The 17,727-nt window shown below is 39.1% G+C and overlaps 1 protein-coding gene across 1 annotated transcript in view; it reads right to left on the bottom strand.

Annotated features, from left to right (window-relative positions):
• Positions 1 to 349: 349 nt before the first annotated feature.
• Positions 350 to 17,727, bottom strand: part of LOC122868750 (myosin heavy chain, fast skeletal muscle-like) — a 24,068-nt gene continuing 6,690 nt past the window's right edge. Inside the window, exons 2-41 of the mRNA XM_044181018.1 lie at positions 16,202 to 16,246; positions 15,886 to 16,097; positions 15,246 to 15,389; positions 15,014 to 15,170; positions 14,158 to 14,185; positions 13,947 to 14,058; positions 13,775 to 13,867; positions 13,553 to 13,616; positions 13,368 to 13,466; positions 13,176 to 13,279; positions 12,954 to 13,092; positions 12,753 to 12,871; positions 11,481 to 11,630; positions 11,196 to 11,366; positions 10,802 to 11,111; positions 10,522 to 10,613; positions 10,169 to 10,256; positions 9,917 to 10,034; positions 9,688 to 9,811; positions 9,409 to 9,545; positions 9,070 to 9,325; positions 8,743 to 8,985; positions 8,225 to 8,401; positions 7,998 to 8,143; positions 7,828 to 7,918; positions 7,344 to 7,733; positions 7,136 to 7,262; positions 6,935 to 7,053; positions 6,651 to 6,847; positions 5,628 to 5,811; positions 5,371 to 5,536; positions 5,162 to 5,286; positions 4,752 to 5,060; positions 3,242 to 3,445; positions 3,030 to 3,155; positions 2,774 to 2,944; positions 1,814 to 1,918; positions 1,577 to 1,672; positions 1,360 to 1,494; positions 350 to 1,008 (exon numbers count right to left, since the gene is read on the bottom strand). Of these exons, the coding sequence (XP_044036953.1) occupies positions 985 to 1,008; positions 1,360 to 1,494; positions 1,577 to 1,672; positions 1,814 to 1,918; positions 2,774 to 2,944; positions 3,030 to 3,155; positions 3,242 to 3,445; positions 4,752 to 5,060; positions 5,162 to 5,286; positions 5,371 to 5,536; positions 5,628 to 5,811; positions 6,651 to 6,847; positions 6,935 to 7,053; positions 7,136 to 7,262; positions 7,344 to 7,733; positions 7,828 to 7,918; positions 7,998 to 8,143; positions 8,225 to 8,401; positions 8,743 to 8,985; positions 9,070 to 9,325; positions 9,409 to 9,545; positions 9,688 to 9,811; positions 9,917 to 10,034; positions 10,169 to 10,256; positions 10,522 to 10,613; positions 10,802 to 11,111; positions 11,196 to 11,366; positions 11,481 to 11,630; positions 12,753 to 12,871; positions 12,954 to 13,092; positions 13,176 to 13,279; positions 13,368 to 13,466; positions 13,553 to 13,616; positions 13,775 to 13,867; positions 13,947 to 14,058; positions 14,158 to 14,185; positions 15,014 to 15,170; positions 15,246 to 15,389; positions 15,886 to 16,089 (5,844 nt within the window). The 5' untranslated portion in view covers positions 16,090 to 16,097; positions 16,202 to 16,246 and the 3' untranslated portion in view covers positions 350 to 984. The remainder of the gene's footprint in view (positions 1,009 to 1,359; positions 1,495 to 1,576; positions 1,673 to 1,813; positions 1,919 to 2,773; positions 2,945 to 3,029; positions 3,156 to 3,241; positions 3,446 to 4,751; positions 5,061 to 5,161; positions 5,287 to 5,370; positions 5,537 to 5,627; positions 5,812 to 6,650; positions 6,848 to 6,934; positions 7,054 to 7,135; positions 7,263 to 7,343; positions 7,734 to 7,827; positions 7,919 to 7,997; positions 8,144 to 8,224; positions 8,402 to 8,742; positions 8,986 to 9,069; positions 9,326 to 9,408; positions 9,546 to 9,687; positions 9,812 to 9,916; positions 10,035 to 10,168; positions 10,257 to 10,521; positions 10,614 to 10,801; positions 11,112 to 11,195; positions 11,367 to 11,480; positions 11,631 to 12,752; positions 12,872 to 12,953; positions 13,093 to 13,175; positions 13,280 to 13,367; positions 13,467 to 13,552; positions 13,617 to 13,774; positions 13,868 to 13,946; positions 14,059 to 14,157; positions 14,186 to 15,013; positions 15,171 to 15,245; positions 15,390 to 15,885; positions 16,098 to 16,201; positions 16,247 to 17,727) is intronic.

The following is a 17,727-nucleotide window of genomic DNA, read 5'->3' as shown; positions in this document are numbered from 1 at the left end:
CCTTTCATTTTACAAACATTTATTAATTCCATTCAATTGGCATGGGAAACAGGCTTTAACATCGCCAGAGCAAGTGTGAAATAATTACAGTTCTAAAAACAGCAGCAAAGACAAGAATAGACAAGAAACTAAACTATGACAGTGAAAGCAACTAAATAAATGTTGACCGAGGATGAATTCGACCAGACTAACCTAATGCTCCTGTGGTGAACTGGATGCTAAATATAATGGCAAGAATTTAGGAATATGGAACAAATGAGGACAGTATAAGCTAAATTAAGGAGGGTTTTAAAACTAGATTTTGACATAACAGGGCCTCAAGACCAGGAAATAAAGTAGGATTCATTCATCACTGTATCTTATCAGTTGTTTATTGTGCTTTAATATTTCATATTCCCAAACAAAGTTCCAATTAATCAGTTTACTCCAGCCAACTGCGATACAGTGAACCTGGGGCTTTGTGGCTCCTGAGGCTCTAGGGCCCTCAGGCAGCTGCACAGTTGGTAAACCAGCCTTGCTATAACATAATGCATAATATATAACTTGTATACACATCAACTAAAAGTGGAGAATGATTCAAAATAGTAGTCAAAATAATTAGACAGTATTTTTCATTTATGCTCCAATTAAAATCACATTATTATTATTTTACCATTTAGATTTAATGTCATTTCATTATTTGGAGATATAAATATCGTAGCTACAGTTCACCGGTTAATAATGCTGTTCATGTTGTAGCCACTGTTAAAAACATCATCTCCATCACTACTGGATTTATTATGTAATTAAATATATATGAATGACAGTGTTTACTTATTTGACAGATGATGGCTTATTTAAAAAAAAAAAGATTTACTGATATGAGCTAACATGCTATGATATTAGTATAGTATGGTATGGTAAACTATAGACCACTATATGTAATTTGCTCCCAAACCCTTCTGTCAAGCACATTTGAATCCAGACGTCAAGTCCAACATTGAGCTACTCGCCCTGTCCTTCCTGTGCCTACAAAACAAACACATTGATGCAAAAACAGTGTACATTAATACATACTTTTATAAAATGGCTTAATTTCTAACATCAGCTTTGATCATAGAAGCCAAAAACTTTATAATCATCTACTGAAAAAGCACTTCTTTCACACAGTTGAGGACTTTTGCAGACTGATGGGACGAAAACCCTTATTATTTACTGTATCTGATTATTTGTTTTTAACTCATCAACTAAAGCTGAGTACCAATCATACAGACAATAACGAGTTCGGTTTTGGTCTATGATCACCGACAGTGGTCCCCTTTCAAAGGAACAGCTAAGGTTTAGTATTTACTGTACATATAAAACACAGTCACTCAGTACCTTCGTCCCTTTTTCACGGCTCTTGGCTCGCATCTTGTTGGCCAGAGATTCAGCCACATCAGCTCTCTCTTCAGCCTCCTCCAGCTCATGCTGAGCCTTCCTGAATCTGGCCATGTGCATGTTAGACTGCTCCTCCTGGAAATGAATCATGTTGGAACGTATTGGTGATGTGACACTGAATCACTGAATAGATTTCTGCTGATCGTGATTCACTCACAGCTTCTTCAGCGTGTCGTTTGTAGGCCTTCATTTTGTTCTGGAGCTTGTCCACCAAATCCTGCAGTCGGATGTTGTTTTTCTTGTCTTCCTCTGACTGAAAGAAGTAAAGAAGTAAACTTCTCTCAGTCAAGTAAACTGCAGGATTCTGTCTTTCATTATTTTATCATTTTTACCATAACAATATGCTTGGAGGTTCAATTACGTCTTGACAAAAACAAAGTTGCTGGAGCTTTACCTGATAGGTTAGCTCTTTGACTTTCCTCTCGTATTTACGGACTCCTTTGATGGCCTCCGTAGAACGTTTTTGCTCAGCTTCAAGCTCACTTTCCAGCTCACGGACCTGGGCGCAAGAGCACAATTCAGGATTGTTTCTACGATTTTAAGCATGTTAATGTTACAATGAGTCTCTAGGATATTTATTAGGACTTTTGTTGAACTGCTTATGTCGGAAAAATGACTTTAGTTGTCAGCTGGACAGCTGATTGAAGGTTGATTAAATTGAACATGTGTTTTAATGGACTAGTGTTGGACTAGTCTTTTGCCTAATATACTTTTTACCTTTGATGGATGGACATGTGGTACTGTTGTAGTCTGTGCTACATGTACTGTATGTTATTAGCTACTTTTGTTGTTTTTGGATCTGATCCACTACTAACACCATGTGGCCACTTTACATTTGGCTTCTGAACTGTGAGGTTTAGAAGCAAAAAGTGAATCGATTAGAAACTTTTTTTTTGTTCTAAAGTTTTTTCACTATCTCGTATACAAATTTCAGCCAACTTTCACAATAGTTGGCACGTAACACATATAGATGAGTGAGAAAATAAGCTACTCATTTGTTTTTTTATATGCAATGCCATTTTCCAATGATTGGTTACCAACTTCTTGTAGGTGTGACCTTTCGGACTTGCGATAACATTAGGATGTATTGTGCAGTTGCAACCAAATCTAAATTATGTGTGCACAAATCAAATGTAAGCCATCCTGAAAAATATACCATTTAAATATATAAATGTATTTGAATTAAATAAATGTAGTCCTTGTAGAAATCCTGGATATTACCTGATAGGATCCAGGTATTTTCCATCATCATTACTGTCTAATATCATGCCTATTTTAGTGCAGATTTCACATGTAAAAACATTTTCTATTATTACTATTATTCTGTAATTGTGGAACTAGACACAGTACATACCCTAGCCTCCAGTTTCTGAAGCTGCTTCTTTCCGCCCTTCATGGCTACATTTTCAGCCTCATCTAAGCGGTGCTGCAGGTCTTTCACTGTGACCTCCAGGTTCTTCTTCATCCTCTCCAGGTGAGCGCTGGTGTCCTGCTCTTTCCTCAACTCTTCAGCCATCACGGCAGCCTAGAGGTGCCACAACAGGAGTACTGATTTTTTAAATTCCATCAAGTCTGTTAACCAAAATAAGAGCATTGTAAGAGCACCTTACGTCAGTAATGGCTTTCTTGGCCTTCTCCTCGGCATTCCTGGCCTCTTGAACGGCTTCCTCTATCTCAGTGTGAAGTTGAGTTACATCAGCCTCAAGCTTCTTTTTGGTGTTTAGAAGACTGGTGTTCTGCCAAAGATAAAAGAGATGTGACTTGTAAATTCTGCAAAATCCAAAGGGTTTGTTCGATAAGTCAATACTGGTGAACGACATACCTGAGAATGTAGAAGTCCCGCACGCTCACTTGCATCAGTCAGTTCCTGCTCAGCCATTTTGCGGCTCCGCTCCGTCTGCTCCACAACTGCTCGAAGCTCTTCTACCTCAGCCTGCATCAAGGCCGTTCTACGCTCCATCATGGCTACCTGCTCCTTCATGTCATCCAGCCCTCTGGTAGAATCATCCAGGTGGATTTGGGCGTCCTAAAAATGCATTTATCCATTGTTAAACTGATATGGTTAGTGATTTTCAACCCTCTGAGGTGTCAGTCTGTCTGTCCAACACTTTGGTTGAGAACAAGATATCCCAACAACTACTGGCCAGATTGGAAATAAATACGGGATGGATATTCATAGTCGTCATGATTTGTAGATACTCTGGTGATTAGTCCATGATAAGCAAAAATGACTACCAGGATATCCATGAAATTTGCTGTGGATATTCATGATCTCCAGAGGATGATTCCTAGTGATTTTAGTTATCCCCTGGTCTTTCCTTTAGCACCATCACGAGGCCACAATTTCTACTTGTACACAAGAAATATCAAAATCTACTGGACAGATCGCCATGAAATTGGTGTGCACATTCCTATTACTCAGAGGATGAACCCATTAAATTTGATCCCCACCACTTGTAAGGCTTTAAGAACAGCTACATCATTAGTACATTTGTTCTGTCCAACACTTTAAAATGTAGGTGTGAAGTTAACTTTGCAGAGGCCGAAGTTTTTATTTTCTTCAATCTTTCAACTATATTAAGTTTTGACAAATTTTGATTTGTGATACTTGAAACTATGATCATGAGAAAAGCAGACTTTAAGCAAGCTAACCTCCCTCCAAAACCTGACATTATAACCACTATGAATAATAATGCAAACATAACTCCTACTTGAAATAATTTTGAAACCCACATTGAAGGATCCCTACCATTGTGATTATTAAAATAAAATCATAATTTCCAAAAATGAATTCCTACTTAAATATGTCCATTGTGTCTTTAAAAACAAAATAAAATCATAAAACAACATTGTTAAACCTACAGTCAGTGTGGTCTATTAGATAATATTGTAACGGTGTGCACTGCCAACAGTGGTAAGCAGCGTGCTAGCAGATTAGCTCACTAGCAGTGGTGCTAGCATGACTACCCCCGTCGGTCACGTGACCCTTGCCTTGCAGGTCGTAGGGGTCCATTGAAAGTCTCCCGGCTACAGGGGCCTTAATTGGCAATTAGGAGACAATAGTAAATGCTAAAACATAGGGTAACACCAGCACAAGTAGAGAGGAGTCGTAAAGTCATTTTTCTAACATGAGCTAAAATTAGCCACCATAAGCTACTGGTCATACCTAAACAAGTAAGGTTGTAGCAGCAAAACTCCTAAGTGTATTGAACTGAGAAATGGTGCGATTTTTGGTTTATGAATTTAACTTATCATTTGCAAGAGGAAGAATTTGTTATTTCTTCTTTCAAAAGTTACATAGTCTTTACTCGCATTACTCTTTGTTGTTGTACCTTGAGTTGACCCTGAATGTTCCTCAGTTGTTTCTGGGACTCGGCCGCCTGCCTGTTCGCATGGCTCAGCTGGATCTCCATCTCGTTGAGGTCCCCCTCCATCTTTTTCTTCACTCTCAGGGCGTCGTTCCTGCTGCGGACCTCAGCATCCAGAGTGGCCTGCATTGACTCCATCACTCTCTGGCTGTTCTTCTTCAGCTGGTCGATCTCCTCGTCTTTCTCCACCACTTTTCTGTCAACTTCAGCCTTCATCTGGTTCAGCTCCATCTGTACACGCAGGATCTTAGACTCCTCTTGTTCCAGGGTGGCCTTAAAAACATTTTTGTCCATTTAAATGTCAGTGGTTACTTACACCAATGCTGTATGCTGTGTTTTTACTGAAGACATATTTGATGGTTTGTTATCAGTACCTCAGATTCTTCCAGCGCAGTTTGCATGTCATATTTTTCTGTCTCCACCTGCTTCTTGAATTTCTCCAGTTCATGAATTGTCTTTCCACTCTCCCCAAGTTGTTCTGTCAGGTCTGAGATCTCCTCTGCGTTTGACAGAGAGGTTTTGAAATCAATGATTTAAAATGTTTCTCCCAAACTGTTCTTTCTCACAATAAAATTCCACTTACGTTGCAGGTTTTTGTTTTCCCTCTTCATCGACTCCAGATGATCCAGGGCTTCTTCGTAGGAGTTCTTCAGTTTGAAAAGCTCAGTGCTCAGAGATCGAGATTCTTTCTGAGTGCTTTCCAGCTCTGCCTGAGACTCCTCATACTTCTGCTTCCACTCAGCTAGAATCTGAATTAATTGAAACAATAGCTAGTAATAATTAATGATGTCATATAAAGAAATTGATGTGGTATTAAGCATTAATTGCCAAAGAAAATACCTTGTCAAAGTTTCTCTGCTTCTTGTCGAGGGTGGCAGCTAAGCTGTGGGACCTTTCCACATCGACCATGAGATCCTCCATCTCATTTTGAAGTCGCTGTTTAGTTTTCTCCAGTGAGGCACACTTTGAATTCACTGCTTCGATTTGTTCTTCAGCCTCTTGGAGACGCTGGGCGAGCTTTTTCCTGTCAAAAGTGAAACCACTATTATTAAATTTTTTACCCAGGTGCCACTTTGTAGGGGACTAAAAATACAACCAATATGACAGCTATCAATGTTTTTGGAAGGTAATGGGGTCTGTAATTTTCTAATAATTTAATGGAAGTTTGCTGGACATAACAAAGTAATATAGTACAAGTTATAGAGAAAAACTGTTCTGTTATTTTAGTTAGAGTTTAATTAGTTGTGTTGAGTTTTCATCGTAGTTGTTGAATTCCAGAAAAAATATATTCAATCATAAATATTCAGTCATTATTCAATTATTATTATTAACGTTATCCTTTATACAGTATATGTTGAAATGAATGCTTGCTTGTAGAAACATTTCATATTTTTGTATGTTCAGCTGACTGAACATACAACAGCTGGCTGTTCACTGTCTACAAGACTCTGTAGGTTATGCAAGCAGTTAATTGGAATGAATTAACTGGAAGTGTACCAAATAAACACTGCCCCTATTTTCTTTATTATTAGTAAAAAGAAAATCCAAGTCCTTTCCAAGAAACTACCTCAGGCATTATTCAAATTTATTAGAAAATTATTAGAAAATTATGGCCCAGCAAAGTAAAGTGTTACCTTGTGGAGTTGGAACCAGCATGAAAAGCAGAAGAGAAAAAAGCTCTTGAGGGTAGATAACTACCTTTAAATGAACATTTTTTTCAATGTAATATTAATCTCATTAAATGAAGAAATAGAATGTGCACTCTATCATATTAGGGACTATCCACACAACTGTTTGCTATCTAGTATTAAGTTAAAGCCAACATTAGCCTGATCTATTGATCTACTCTTAGTGTATAATTACTTTGCTTCCTCAAGCTCTTCATTGCGTTGGATGGCATCAGTCTCATATTTGTTCCTCCACAGAGCCACCTCAGTGTTTGCTTTTGACAAACTGCGCTGCAGCTCAGCTTTGGCCTCCTGCTCCTCCTCAAACTGCTCACGGATGAGATCACAGTCATGACGGGCTGACTGTAAACTGTGAGCCAAGCTGTTCTTAGCCTATTAAGGAAGACACCAATATGGAGCTTCATGAGAAAAAAGCCATGTAAACCAGAAAAGTGTCAGTGTGTACAAACCTTAGATTACCTTTGTTTCCTCCTCAATCAGTCTTTTTAACTCGTCAATTTTTGTTGTGAATCCCTGTTTTCCTCTCGTCAGCTGGGAAATGAGACTCTCTCTCTCTTCCATTTGTCTGGAAAATTCAGCTGCCGCAAGCCAAACAAGAAAATATATTTCACTAAAACTCTGTAACTTTATGAAATTCAATAAAAGGAGGAAAAGAATTACCATTCTCAGTTTGAAAACGGGCCCTCTGATTGGTAAGATCAGTCATCTGTCGCATGTTTTCATCATTCTTGGTCTTTAGCTCCATAAGCTGATCTTCAAGTGAACGACACGTTTTCTCCAGGTTGACCTATACAAAAAAAATTCATCCAGTTAAGTGAGTTCTCCATTCCCTTGTGCTAATACCATATTCAAGATTTAAAAATCTCACCTTGGCTTTTGCAACTGTTTCCATATTAATGGTCAAATCATCAATCTCCATCTTCATTTCACTCTTTTCCTTTTCCATTTTCTGTTTGATTCTCTGGAGGTTGTCGATCTGTTCTCCCAGCTCGGCCATGCTGTCCGCCTGCTTCTTGCGCAGTGCAGCGGTCGTGGCCTCGTGGTGCAGCGTGGACTCCTCTAGGTCACGCCGCAGTTTGAGGAACTCAGCTTCGCGCTTCTTGTTCATCTCGATCTGAGCGGCGGTGGCTCCACCGGCCTCCTCCAGCCTCTCGCTGATCTCCTCGATCTCCCTGGAGAGGTCAGACCTCTGCTTCTCGATCTTTGCCCGGACAGCTCGTTCTGCCTCGACTTCTTCCTCTAGTTCTTCAATACGAGCCTTGAAACAAAAAGCACAGTATACGTACCATCATGGGGGACAATCGGTTGTTATAAGTCTGATTAATGTATAACTTTAATCTGAGTTTCATTACATGGAGCTCCTTCATCTTCTTTTGAAGCTGGTTATTAATTGTTTGCTCGTCTGAAATGTTGCTGAGCAGCTGGTTGTTTTCAAATTCTTTTCTGCGAGGACAAGAAGATATATGATGTCAGTTTAAACCCAAGATTTATTTTCCTCATACTGTACATGATGTGAGCTTACTTCTTAATCCTCTCCTCAGATTGTTGTTTGTCATTTTCTAGGTCCATCAGGGATTCTTGTGTAAGTTTCAGATCCCCCTCAAGCTTCCTCTTGGCTCTTTCGAGGTCCAGGCGGATCTTCTTTTCTTGCTCCAATGAACCCTCAAGCTTGAAAGCAAATTGCACAAAGTTAATTAAGATGTTAAGTAACACCAGTGTTTGAATGTATTATTGTCTACAGCAACTCACATCATCCACTTGCTGTTCAAGCTTAGACTTGGCTTTGGTCAGAGAGTTGACTTTGTCTTCCTCAGCTTGAAGATCATCCAGTGCCTGCTGATGTGCCTCTTGAAGGGCTCTCTTCTCCTTGGTCAGTTTGCCAATGTTTTCATCCTGACCTGCCAGCTCCTCCATTAGGTTTTTAACCTGCATTAGGTAATACGAATACACACCAATATGAGCAAAAAACAGAAAAACAACTAGAAAGCACTCAGAGAGCACATAGTTCAGCCAAGGCTAACCAATCCTCCAACATTAGTTATTTTAATTATCGAAAATGTCATGCTGTCATACCAAGCCTGATCCGGAAAAAAAGGGCTCGGTACAAGGATTAATTGTGAAAAATATGAAATAAGTCAAAAAATTCCAGGGTTGCTCAGATGTATATGTGCATGTGTAATCTAAATGTGGTTGCAAGTGCACATTAAAATTAAGAATTATAGGATACCAATTATTGGAAAAGGAACAGTCGGGGCAAAATTACAAACCTTGTTTTCTGTGGCATGTTTCTCCTTCTCCACTTTAGCCAGGGTTATCTCCAGGTCATCAATGTCTTTTTTAAGCTCAGAGCATTCGTCTTCGAGCTTCCGCTTCTTGGCGGTCAATTCTGCGGCCATTTCCTCCTCATCCTCGAGTCTCTCAGCCACCTCTTTGAGTTTGGCCTCGAGCTGGATTTTGCTCTTGATCAAGCCTTCACATCTCTCCTCTGCATCGCAAAGATTTTCTGAGTCCTAAGAAAAAGACAGAACTAATGTATGATCATTTGGACAATGATTTGACTGAGATCAGTGGCTTTTATTTGCTATGATACTCACAGCTTGTACTTGCAGGAGGAGGTTATTTTTTTCCTGCAAAAGAGAAACCATTTTCTCTTCAATCTCCTTTCTCTTGGACTCTGACTTTGCCAGATCCTCCTTACATTTGACGAAGTCCTCTTTCATGGTCGCCATCTCCTTTTCGGTTTCTGCACTCTTCAGAAGTGGCTTTATTTTAAAGAACAGCTTCATCCATGGCCAGTGTTTCACATTCATGAACGAGCGCAAGTTATATTGCAGAATCCAGACACAATCTCTGTAAGATACACAGCAACAGTTTTGCATGGTATTGGTTTAGTTTCTATCATTGAAGAGGAGCATTTTTAGTGTTGACCTTACTTTTGTGCAATTAATTTGGAGAATTCTTTTCTCATGAGATAACCACGACACAGCGCTTGAGTCTGGGTCACGAGAGAAGCTAGTTTTTCATCTCGCAGCTCCTCCAGAGTGCCAAGTAAGCCAGCTTTGAAGAAGACCTGCAACAGTATGGTGCAGTAATGATGCATCCAGTCCATTAAAATTAATCAATTTGTTGCTTGTAAAGGCTAAGGTCTATACCCAGAGGTTCCAAAAGTTGTCAGAACTTCCACCCACGTTTTGAGGCATTTGGACACATACCTTTGTAGACCCGAATCTGTACTGTGTGTGGTCAACGTCAATTGAACCAAGAAGCTTCTCAGAAGCTTTCTTTCCATCGATGAACTGTCCCTCAGGGATTGCACTGGCATTTAGTATTCTGTATCTGTTCAAATTACAATGAAGATGATCACAAACTGAAATAATTTAGATGAAAGGACAAGCATTAGTTATCTTTATGTAGTTCTTTCATGTATGAATCAATGCTGACCTCTGCTTGAAGTCAGCATAAAGAATCCTGCTGGGGAATCCCTTCCTACAGATCCTGATACCCTCCAGCACACCGTTACAGCGCAGCTGGTGAATGACCAAGTGATTGTCCATGATACCTACGGTGAAGACAACATGAACTGATTGGCAACAGACACGATGAGCATATTTCAACATCATGTTTTTTGTCTTCAATTGCACCTACAAGAGCCTTTGTATTTGCAGATATACAGTTTTTCTTGTAAACTGGTACCTGGTGTTTTAATCTCATTTGGAATCAGGCAACGCACAAAGTGAGGGTGGGTGCTCCTCAAGTTGGTCATTAATTTTCCGAGATTTTCCTGGAGGAAATCAATTGTCATTACATCTTTTTGGAATGTCAAACACTGAGAAGAAAAGGTTTTGCTTCTTGCCCTGATTTGAGCCCCCTAGGCAGCACTGCCACTATAGCTACATACAAATCCTCCTTAAAGTTCAACAATCCAACCAACCGTTACTATTTGATTGATGGAACTTACTGAAAGCAGAGCTGAACTGTGTGGAGGAACCATGTTTGGAAATCAATGCAGGGCAACAAATCTAAATAGATTATTATCAGTTCTGTACCCTGAAAACAGCAGACACCGTCTGAAACGAGCCACCCTTCTTCTTTCCTCCTTTCTTTCCACCTTTGCCACCTCCAGCATCACCACCCGATTCTACAAAGCAGAAACAGAAGTATTATTTGACATTTGCCAAGGTATGAAGCCTGGTAGATATTATTTGATAAATCATTCCCGAAATCGTTTCCACCCCAGACACCCACTAGTCTCTGTATTAAGGACCTCAGTAAGACTTCAGTTTCTGTCTTTGACATAGATTTTCCAAAGCTTTAGAAATGTTGTACCTGCTTCAGCACCAGAAAATGAAGCATACAAGAAAGACAGCAATTTCATTGGTGACTTCTGGTAAAGCTGCACCACCGACTCGTTCAGAGGGTCTTTGTTCTTCTCCAGCCAGCCGGTGATGTTGTAGTCCACAGTACCGGCGTAGTGCACCAGGGAGAAGTGAGCCTCAGGCTTGCCTTTGACAACTTTTGGCTTTTGGAAAGCGTTATTTTTTCCAAGATGCTGGTCGTAGAGTTTGTTCTTAAAAGAAGTGTCTGAGGCCTTGGGGAACATACACTCCTCTTCAAGGATGGAGAAGATACCCATTGGCTGTTGAATGTTTATGGGCACACATTACATATAGTGCCTAAAATTAGGTAAAATATATACTGATGTGCAGGAGATTAATCCTACCTTTTCAATGAGCTCAATGCAGGCTGCCAAGTCCATACCAAAGTCAATGAACTCCCAGTCAATTCCCTCTTTCTTGTATTCTTCTTGCTCCAGTACAAACATGTGGTGGTTGAAAAACTGTTGCAGCTTCTCATTGGTGAAATTAATGCAGAGTTGCTCCATGCTGTTGAACTGTGATAAGAATAAACCATTACCTTACATACCAACACAAAACTGAGAAACAAGCATGACTGCTGGAAATAATCTCCATTGACTGATCAAAATGAACTTGGAGTCCAAACTCACATCAAATATTTCAAATCCAGCGATGTCTAACACTCCAATGAAGAACTGTCTTGGTTGCTTTGTGTCCAGCATCTCATTGATTCGTATAACCATCCATAAGAACATCTTCTCATAGACAGACTTGGCCAGAGCACCAACTGCATTGGTGACCTGATCAGGAGATTTTGAAGATACGTGAATCACTAACACTAATATAGATTTTTTTGCAAACAGGGGTATTTAACTATATAATGTGGTTACGGGACAAAACAAAAAAGGTTTCTCGCTGGCTGACAGTTGTCTATACTGGACATGTTTGGGGGTATTTGTTAGGTTTTGGCCTAACCAATCAGTAGCGAGTGACATATCCATCCCACCAACCTCATATTCAATTGACCTTGGCTGTGCATGATTGCTAGTAGCAGTTAATGGAAGAGATTTTAGAGCTTAAGAGTTTAAGAGTCATCAACCGTCAGATTTAGCTAGTTAGCTAGTGAGCTATGCGATATTCTTAGTCCCACCAAAGCTAAGCTCTGCTGGGCAAAAAAACAGACCTCCAATGTATGAATTGCTGAACACACAGAGATTCAGACTGCCCTAATCAGTCAGTAGCAGTCGACACAGAAGCTGTGGTAGGAGCAGTTAAATTAAATGTTTTTCAGGACAATCAAAGATGTTTTAGAGCTTAAGACTTTAAGAGCTGTTATTTCACGAAGTCGACTTAAAACAACCTGAACAGTAGCGTCAATCTCATCCACACTTGTTACCATTGTAACTAAGTGGCTAGCAAGCTATGCAGGAAGACGATGTCGACATTCTTAATCCCATTTATGACACTCTGATTAGTCGACTGTATCTCCAAATGGCGGAAACCATCACAACACGCAACACAAGACCTACAGTATATGAATTGCTGAGCAAATGGGTGATTCAGAGGTCTGGAACCAGGCTACTTGTTATGAACACGTTGGACGATTTGACGTACAGGTCTACCTAGCAAATGATGAGATATTTCCAACTAATGTGAGAAAAATTGCTTTGATAAACTAACCTAACACCAGCATCAGTTACAAACTGCATTACCATCCAAAATTTCCTGTGGTAACTGGTCATGATATACTGTCAAGTGCAATAATGCACAACAAGGGGTCCCGATATTAAAAGTTAACAGTCTTGGTGAAGGGAGGAAATGCCACTCTGCTTTACTTTGCCTCCACCTTGTACATTATTTTCTTATATTAGTACACCTCATCATGCATTATCCCTTGTTAAATCTTGGAGCTGTCACCGTACCTGGGGGACTGTCTGGCCCTTGGTGACATATTCATTCCCCACTTTCACTCTGGGGTAGCAAAGGCCTTTCAACAAGTCAGCAGAATTCAGACCCATGAGGAAAGCGACTTTGTCTGCCACTGAGAGATAAACATGAAATATTTGTTAATATCGTCTGCATGTCTTCACTAATAACAAAAAGACTAAAGTGAGAAGTCTCACCCTCAGTGCCATCGGGCTCCGCCTGCTCCTCCCGCTGCTTCTGCTTGAACTTCATGTTCCCATAATGCAACACAGCACCAGTTAGCTTGTAGATGGAGACTTTTTCTTCGTTGGTGAAGCCCAAGACATCAGTGGCAGTCTGTTACATTAAATTCAGTGTTAGTAGAAGCTAATAAAATGCATGTGTATGCCACTGGAAGTGACAGACAAGAGATAGCTCACATCTGTGGCCACCAGCTCTTCCTTGTCGTCGATGCTGGCCACAGAGATCTGCCCCTGACTTATCATGGGGAAGTCATATGGGTTTGTTGTTATGAGAAGCATTTCTGAAGAGAGAAACAAAAATAATTACTTATTTTCTGAATTTATTCTTCAAAATATCTTAGTTTACAAGATATAATTTTCTCACCATACCTATAAGCTCTGGTTTGTGGCCAGTCAGTATCTGATAGAAGATGTGGTAGCTCCTCTCTTCAGACAACTGGAAAGTCACTCTCGACTTCTCCAGCAAATCTACATTGAATTATATATCAAATAATGATTGTCAATTGTAAGTACACATATAATGAACATTATTAACGTGAACAAAAAAAACTTACAGGTTTCAATATCAGCAGAAGCCAGTTTTCCTGTGGTTCCAAAGTGAATTCTGATGAATTTGCCCTATGGAATATAAAATCCTCTGTGAAATTGGGCAAATTGCACACGAAAACATGAAAGTTTATTATAAAAAAGGTTACAGTTCTTGGACTAGTTTGTGGGCTATTAAATAAAGCAACTGTCTCTTGTTCAAAGATCTCATTTGGAGAGCGCATACTTACAAATCGTGAGGAGTTGTCATTCCTTACAGTCTTGGCATTCCCAAAAGCCTCCAGCAAAGGGTTCGCTGAAATAATTTGATCTTCCAGCGTCCCCTGGAAAACACAGCCAGCTTAATCAGAATCCCAGTTGCGTTTATTTTTTCAGCCTTATAGTATCTTGTTGAGGGATTACCTGCATTTTGCCAGACGAGTGCTCTTTCTTGTCACCACCAGCCACTGCGATTGTCGCAAAGTACTGGATGACACGTTTAGTGTTGACAGTCTTCCCTGCACCAGATTCTCCACTGTGAACACAGAATAAAACACAAACAAACAATCATGCTGCATATTTGTTATTGACTGAATTATAAGATACATTTTTACTAATATGCAACATGACTCACGTAATCAGGACAGACTGGTTCTCACGATCTGTCGGTGACAAAAAATATGAGTTGTCAGTTTCAGTGACAATTTTGTCTCAATGAAGTGATGCATTAGTTTGGTTAAAGTGACAAAAAGCCTGAAAAAACTCAGTTACTGAGTAATGGGTTTAAGAAATGTTTCATGCAAAAACATTTCATGGTTCCAGGTTAACAAATGTGAAGAGTTGGTGCTTTTCCTTTTAATTATATATTTTAAAAATTTTAATGTATTTTTAATCATTTTTAGGTTTGGACAAAACAAGCATTGTGAATGTGTCACTTTGGGCTCTGGGTCATTGTGACGGCATTTCTCACTATTTTCAGAATTTTTACAAACCAAACAATCAATTGATTAATGGAGAAAATAATCGTCAGATTAATCCATAATGAAAATAATCATTAGTTGCAGTCCGATACAAACTAGTTCAAAATGAGCTCTACCTCAACCAACTACAACAGTAAAATCTGGCTTTTACATTAATGCATGAGTAATAATAATCTAATGATATAATATATAATAGTAAAACAGTCACAGGGGATATTTTACTTTTTTTTACTTTTACTTTTAATACATTTAGTAAATTTTCTTGATTATACATACATACTTTTATTTAAGTAACATTTTTAATGCAGGACTTTTACTTGTAACAGAGTATTTTTACAGTGTGGTATTAGTACTTTTATTTTATGTAAAGGATCTGAATACTTCCTCCACCACTGTATCTGGCCAATATCTGATATTGAGGGTCAACATCAGGGACAACAAAATCGACAGTGTTCTTCAAAGCTCTGTAATTCCCGTGAGAGGCTCAAATACCTCCTTGCTCTTTCTTACCTGTAAGCATATTTTGATATGCATTATCAGAGACAGAGAAAATATGTGGCGGGGCCTCCATGCGCTTTTTCCCTCTGTAGGCCGCCACGACCTGTGGGTCGTACACCGGCAGCCACTTGTAGGGGTTTACAGTGGCACAGAAGAGCCCAGAGTAGGTCTGCAGATGAGAATATACAGTGTGTGAGATCACTGAGACTAATAAAGAGTTGAAAATGTCCCTCTCATTACATACATAAATCATCCATGCTGCATAACGATCTTTGAGGTTAAACAGCACAGAGGGCTCATTGAGGTGGGTCATCATGGCCATGTCCTCAATCTTGTCGTACTTTGGTGGATTCATAGGATGACAATCTTCCTCCTTGACTGTTACAGTCTGGAAAATAAAGTGAGAAGAGAAGATGAAATGATATTGATTGGAAAAAATTGAATATTCCTGCTGCAGAACTAACAGGATTCAGCAACAAGAAAAGAAAAATAGCACACTAGAATATAAAATTTAACGTTCAGAATTAATAAAATATGGGTTTATTTAAAGAAATAAAGCCCGAAACCAGCTGAGGCTTAAAGTCACATACCGTTTTTGCATGTTACAGCCCATTTATCACAAATCATGTATTCTTTACATTACACTAACCAGTTTTAAAGCATGCTAGTGTTTTAGATGATTTAATATGGGTTAATTTCCACCTTCCAGGCAGCCACTGGTTCCAGTTCATTTCTGTACAATATTTTATTGTTTTGAATGATACATTATGTCTGAATGGTAATTTAGTTGTAAGTGCAAACTGATTTGAAAAGTCTGCACTGCACCAACAGTAATTTAAAGCATGCAGGGATAAATCACTGATGCTGTATACAGAAATATTTACCTCATCAGCTTCAGTCTTCACAGTGACTTGGCCACCTTCTCTCTTCTGGATGACACCTTTGATGTACAGCTCCTTGGCATCGGGCACAAAGCAGGCTGTTCTGGCATCAAACGGTCGGTTCTGAGCCTCAACTCTCTCCTTCTCAGGTTTGCGGAGAAAGATGGCCGCCGGCCCATACTGGGCCATCTCGGCATCACTGCTCATGTTGATATCTGAAGATAAAAAAAGCAAGAAAGTAAGGCCCACTTAAGTGCAATTAATCCAAAATTTCGAAAGATTTCTAATCAAATTATTTATACTTTTGTATCTTACTTACCGGGTTTACACACCCCAGTAGAACTGAATTAGAGATTCTGCAGTGCTGCAGGTCAAACACACAAAAAATGAGAAGACAGTCAGCGCAGAGCCACCAATGTTGACAGATGCCAGAGGGGAAAATGATGGATCTTAGCAATGGTCAGTGAATGGCAGACCTCTAAGTGAACACCAGCGGGAGGCTAAGGCGCCTTTTATCAAGATGAATGTCCTGCTGAAGCAAACCGGACGCTCCAAACTTGGCAATGTCACTCTATTCAAATGTCAATCAAGTCGCATTGTCGCTCTCTGCTCAACTCTTAAATATGGCACAGGATCTTCTAGTAGTAATAGGAACATGTCAGCAGCGACAGGTGATAATCCTTAAGCACTATTTTTACATGCCTCCCATACTGTCATACATCAGCTACTTAATCTTTATGTTGTGTTTGCAGTTCAGTAGGACTACATCTCATGTTTAATGCATAATGAATTGCTTAGAAAGAGTTTCCCCTCGGGGATCAATAAAGTATTTCTGATTCTGATTCTGATTAATCAATGTATTCAGTGTGATAATGTTGATTCAGAGACAGAAACTGTGTGTATTTATGGGTATAAACCATATGTAAGTGGAGTGTCTCCATGATGCATCATGACCTTCATGTTCATCCTGGAATCAAGGACCACCTGCTCATTCACCTCCAAGGCACCTTGCTTGGATTAATTGGATTAAACTCTAGACAGATGTCAGTACAATGTCGACATTATGTTTTTGTAATGTGTCATGAGAAAATTAAATACTTTCTGCATTTTGGCAAATTCACACATCAGATTGTTTCTTATTGGGGACTTGAACTGAAATGGTCTTTAGGTTTTTATTCTGCAACACATACATATTTTGAATGTGTCCAACCTTTTACTGTCTAATTAGGGTTAATAATAAATAACTTAATTCCAAGGTTCCAAGGATTAAGTACAATTCATGCATGTTTAGAACCATGACATTATTGTGGACATGAAATAAAAGTTGCCTTGGGCTTCCAGCCACACGTATCACATCTAAACTCTTTCTGACACAACATGTAATTTTAAATCTGAAAGGAAGCTTGACTTTCTATCATAAACAGTATCTACACCTGCATCCAGCCAATTGGTCAATGTAAAAATAGATTTGTAAAGTACCTCATGTAAAGTCAATGATTTAAAAAGTACTGCTTGTGCTGCTGTGAAAGTTTAATGGTTTCATTTAGAATTTAGGCTGCTGAAGCAGCAAATACCAATACATTATATCAAAAAAGAAGAAAATATTGCCATAAATCAAGTCAAGGCTTTCAAAATCTTTCATTATATCTTAACCCTTTGGAGCCTGTCATAGTTTATATACTGTATGTCATTGTCATTTGTTTGTTGTTTGCTATTTTAGTAGTGGTTTTATGATTCCATCAAGTGTTTCATATCCCCTAAATTAAAATAATCTCTGTTAACCAGCGGCATCACAGAATAAGTTGCACTAAACTGTAAAATATAAAAAATAAGGTAATAAATGTA

This window comes from Siniperca chuatsi, linkage group LG21 (assembly GCF_020085105.1).
Source record: "Siniperca chuatsi isolate FFG_IHB_CAS linkage group LG21, ASM2008510v1, whole genome shotgun sequence".
Lineage (NCBI taxonomy): Eukaryota > Metazoa > Chordata > Actinopteri > Centrarchiformes > Sinipercidae > Siniperca > Siniperca chuatsi.
Note: the sequence above shows the minus strand (reverse complement) of the source record. Positions and strands in the feature narration are given on the sequence as shown.